Below are 4,954 nucleotides of genomic sequence, written 5' to 3'. Positions count from 1 at the left end.
AGGCTAGAAAGGCTCAAAGGGATCAAAGAAAGCCTGCGATCCTTTCCTATACCAAGTGTTGCTCATAATTTCGCCTCAACAGACATTCAGGACAAGTTCTAGATCACAATGCAATGCAATTGAACGTTGTATAAAGCTCACCACACAATGCACATGAAACAATGAGGTTGGATTTTTTTTTTTTGGTCAAAACGAAGAATTTTCATTTAACCAAGTGAGAATTACAAAACCACTTATTCATGTTGGACTATAGAATCAGATCCTATGCTTCCTATATTAAGCTAGTTACAATTGAAAAGTAAAGCGCGACTTATACAGGGTTTCTATTTAACTTCTCTAACAGCCTATGCCATTTACAAAATTGTTGACCTATAATATGTAACTCCAAGGCAATTTTCCTAACTTTTAGCACTGCACTGGTCTCCTTTCCTTGAAATCTCCTGGTGTTTCTTTCTGCCTAAATGTGATACACAGATGCAGCTATCAGAAATCCCAATATGCTTGACCTTGGCCTGTTATTATGAACCTGATGTGATAGCCATTTTACTTTCTCTGCCCAGCTACCAATCTGCCTTGTGATCCCAACCCAAGATAGTAGTGTTTTCCAAATAAATTTTGAGTAGTGACAGTCAAAGAACAGGTGCTGCATTGTTTCCATGGTAGAGGACTTTAATAATACACAATCAGTTAGAACTTGGATGTTCCATTTTGCCAGCCTATCTATAGTTGTCAATTTGTTTTGAACTACTAGCCACAGGATAAAGTTATGTCTGGGGAGTGTGCCTAATGACAATAACAAGTTCTTCCACTCTGGTCTTGCATAGTGCTGCTCGAATGTAATAGAGGTCTTTTTGATACTGTATCTACCACCATGTGCAAACTGCTCAATGTGTGTGACAACATCAATCAATGGAAACTAACTTCTAGCTTCAAAGATCTTTCTTACAAGCCAGCAAGCTTGCCTAGGTGTCTCCATACTAGCAAGATCCTGCCTCTTAATATAAAAACTGTGAAGCCATTGAACCCACAAAGTATCTTTCTTATGTGACATAGCCCATAGTAGCTTGCAGATGGCTGCTCTATTCCAAGTAACAAAATCTATGATGTTCAATCCTCCTGCAGCTTTTGGAAGACACATGGTATCCCATGCCACAAGTGCTTTCTTGGAACTAGCATCCTTACCTGTCCATAGAAAGATTCTGCATATTGTAATGGCCATTGATGTGGTCTTTTTTGGCAATAAGAACACCTGCCCCCAGTAGTTCTGCATGTCAAACAAAACACTTTTAATTAGCTGCAATCTACCACTATAGGACAGAAGTTTAGAAGACCAACATCTAACTCTAGCAGTGATCCTTTCAACCAGTGGTAGGCGTTGTTGTATGCTGAGTTTCCTTGAGGACAGTGGTACCCCCAAGGTATTTGAATGGTATTTCCCAAGTGTAAACTTCATTTCTTGCGATTTAATCCCCGAGTTCGTTGTAATCTGACATAGAAAGAGCTTTTCTCTAAATTGGCTTGCATACCTGACTCCTCAGAGAAATGGTCAAAAGCTTTCAGCAAGAGATGAATAGAACCTTTAGCAGCTCTGCACCACATTAATAAGTCATCAGCAAAGCATATATGCACCAGTTGTATATTGGCACATTTGGGATGATAGTTGAAGTTGGGATCATGCCTTATTTGTAGGGGTGGGCATAATTACCGAAAATCGGACCGAACCGAATTAATTCGGTTTTTCGGTGTTCGGTTTTTCGGGTTTTCGGTTCGGGTTCGGTTTCTATTTTTAAAAATTTCGGGATTCGGTTCGGTGTTCGGGGTTTAGTATTCGGGTTTTCGGTTTAAACCGAAATATTATATATTAGCCCAAAAATCTGAAATAGCCCAAACCCATGCCCATTAAATGTAAGCCCAAAATAAATAAAATCCAAGCCCACTTTCATTATTTTGTATCAAATATCAATCATCAGATTTCTCATTTCAGCATCTAAGTTCTAACCTAACCTAACGTATCCTATATTCCTATTCCTAATTTAATTTTCAGATCTCAGTTCACTCACTCCTTGTTGTCTCGGACCGAGCTTCAAACTTGAGCTTCACTTTTGATTTCACAACTCCGGCGTGCGGTACTCTTCCAATCTCGGCGGCGGCTTCTCTTCCAATCTCGGCGGCGACTTCTCTTCCAAGTTCCGGCGGGAACAGAGTAAGTATTTCTCTCTCTCAGTTCTCCTAATCTCAGTCCTCATCTGTTCCAATCTGTTCCTATAATGGCACCTTAAAGTAGGAATTGTCAAATTTCAACCACTGGACAGTCCATGATTGTCCTCCGGGGTTTCCCGGTCCATCTTTCTGCAATGCAGACAAATCAGCTCAAAAAATTGGATTTGTTAATATCCAAGAAACATAAGTGGATCATTGCACGAGGCTAGCAAAGCAGATATCTGTTTTTATAAAGATTTGTATAAGAAACAAAAGCACCGGTATACGGACCGTACGGAAAATCGGGACATGAGAACTAATATTAATTGATCGAACAATAGAGATGTGAAATGCAAAAGACTAACCTTATTGTATTAAAAAAATATCTCTCCAATTACCCGCCCCTCGGTAGATCCTATTTCCTATGAAAGGCTAAGTGAGAATATTATTCAAACTAATAGTGTTCGATAACAATCCAAATGTTTCATTTAGTTTTATGAGGAAGGTGTACATATAATGATTCATAGAAACCACAACTTAATTATGTCAGTGCGCACACATTAATAAGAAGACCTTTTTCTTTTCTTTTCGTATGGTATCATACAAAGAAGCATTTTGAGTTTGCGAGATGCTTTCTAATGTACATGATCCTCGGTTAGGCGAGCCAATTTCACACAAGTATCAATCATGGTCGAAGCTGTGACTATCTGGATTCCGCGTTCGGCTGTCTTCTGCTAAAAGCTGTCTTGGGTCTTGAAAGCTTGAATTGAAAACACCGAATTGAAAAAATCAAAACCGAACCGAACCAAACTTAAAAAAACCGAAACCGAAAGAACCGAACCGAACTAGTTTGGTTCGGTGTTTGGTGTCCACTTTCAAAACACCGAAACCGAAATAGCGAACCGAAGTGTGAAACCCGAACCAAGAACCGAACGCCCACCCCTACTTATTTGTTTGAGTGACCTATTGAGATACTCCATAACAAGGACAAACAGATATGGAGACATAGGGTCACCCTGTGAGGTTGGTTTTGTTCTTATCTTAGAAGCGTGCAAGAGAATTTCTTAAGTGTCACTTAAGGTGTGAATGAGAGGTACCAAAAGAATGTATGGTTTACCATGAAGTCAGTCCTCTCTGTCATATCGATTGTTACTTGTTCTTTCTTATGCACACTCTTAACTGTGTTGGTAACAACTAAGTCAAACTATGATTTAAAAAAAAATTGGATTTTTTTTTTGAATAAGGGGTACCGAACCCAAAAGGGTTACCTACGTATCTCATCCTTGATGAGAATCAGGTGCGCGTAGTTCATTCAGATAGATAGAAAGAAAGAAAATATTTTTGTGATTTTTCAAGTAAAGGATTTTCTGTTTTTTTTTTTTTTGTGATTTTTGAATAATGAATACCGAACCTAAAAGGGTTGCCTACGTATCTCATCAAAGAAAAGAATCTGGTGTGAGTAGTTCCTGCAGATAGGTAGGAAGAAAGAAAATATTTTTGTGATTTTTCAAATAAAGGATTTTTTGGTTTTTGTGATTTTTGAATAATGAATACTGAACCCAAAAGGGCTGCCTACGTATCTCATCAAAGAAGGGAATCAGGTGTGCGTAGTTCGTTCAGATAGGTAGGAAGAAAGAATATATTTTTGAGATTTTCCAAATAAAGGATTTTCTGTTTGTTTTTTTTGTGTGATTTTTGAATAATGAATACCAAACCCAAAAGGGTTGCCTACGTATCTCATCAAAGAAGAGAATCAGGTGTGCGTAGTTCTTGCAGATAAGATAGAAGAAGAAAAAAAAAAGTGTCGATAGTAGGAGGAGCTTTGAAAGTAATCCGACAGTCGGCAGAAGAAAGGAGACCGCTCGTAGGCTCAGAGCATTGACAATACTCTGGCCAGTCGGCAGAAGAATGTGTCGATCAAAGGCACGAGGCTTTGAAAATACCCAGGAAAAAGCTGATCCTTGGCTCCGAGATTTGAGAATACTCTGGCCAGACGGCCGAAAGAAAGATGTCAAACATAGACGGAGCTTTAACACTACTCCGGTACGTTGACAACTATTAAGAAAGGCCTGACGTCGATAAAGTCGACACAACTTGGCAATCGTCGGTAAGATTGTTAAGAGGAAAGGCCGATCACCGTCAGAGATTTGACGCTACTCTGCAACCGTCAGTAAGATTGTTAAGAGAGAAGGACTGACGTCGTTAGAGCTTTGACACTACTCTGCAACCATCAGCAAGGTTGTAATAGAGATATGCCTAACGTCGGTGGAGATTTGACACTACTGTGTCAGTTGGCAAGATTGTTATTTGGGTAAGAGGGGGAAGGTTAACTTGTCACCGAACCTTGGGTTTGAAAAATTGAGGTCGACATGCCACAGTTACATGGCCTACGACGCTCGGGAGAATATGAAGGACTAATGTCCAAAATACTCTGCAACCGTCAGTAAGATTGTTAAGAGAGAAGGACTGACGTCGTTAGAGCTTTGACACTACTCTGCAACCATCAGCAAGGTTGTAATAGAGATATGCCTAACGTCGGCGGAGATTTGACACTACTGTGTCAGTTGGCAAGATTGTTATTTGGGTAAGAGGGGGAAGGTTAACTTGTGCTGAACCCTTGGGTTTGAAAAATTGAGGTCGACATGCCACAGTTACATGGCCTACGACGCTCGGGAGAATATGAAGGACTAATGTCCAAAATTTTGGGACCAAAGCCGGGTAATGATTGGGGTAAGGCCAATATTGACGCTGTTGG

The 4,954-nt window shown here is 39.8% G+C and overlaps 1 protein-coding gene across 1 annotated transcript; it reads right to left on the bottom strand.

Moving 5' to 3' along the window:
- Positions 1-457: 457 nt before the first annotated feature.
- On the bottom strand, positions 458-1,599 carry LOC132057708 (uncharacterized). The gene is made up of 3 exons (XM_059450321.1): positions 1,527-1,599; positions 947-1,182; positions 458-880 (listed from the first exon to the last, which is right to left on the bottom strand). Exons 1-3 carry the CDS (start codon positions 1,597-1,599, stop codon positions 458-460), a joined length of 732 nt encoding a protein of 243 aa, XP_059306304.1.
- Between the last annotated feature and the right edge of the window lie 3,355 nt (positions 1,600-4,954).

The sequence above is a fragment of the Lycium ferocissimum genome, chromosome 5 (genome assembly GCF_029784015.1).
Source record: "Lycium ferocissimum isolate CSIRO_LF1 chromosome 5, AGI_CSIRO_Lferr_CH_V1, whole genome shotgun sequence".
Taxonomy (NCBI): domain Eukaryota; kingdom Viridiplantae; phylum Streptophyta; class Magnoliopsida; order Solanales; family Solanaceae; genus Lycium; species Lycium ferocissimum.
Note: the sequence above shows the minus strand (reverse complement) of the source record. Positions and strands in the feature narration are given on the sequence as shown.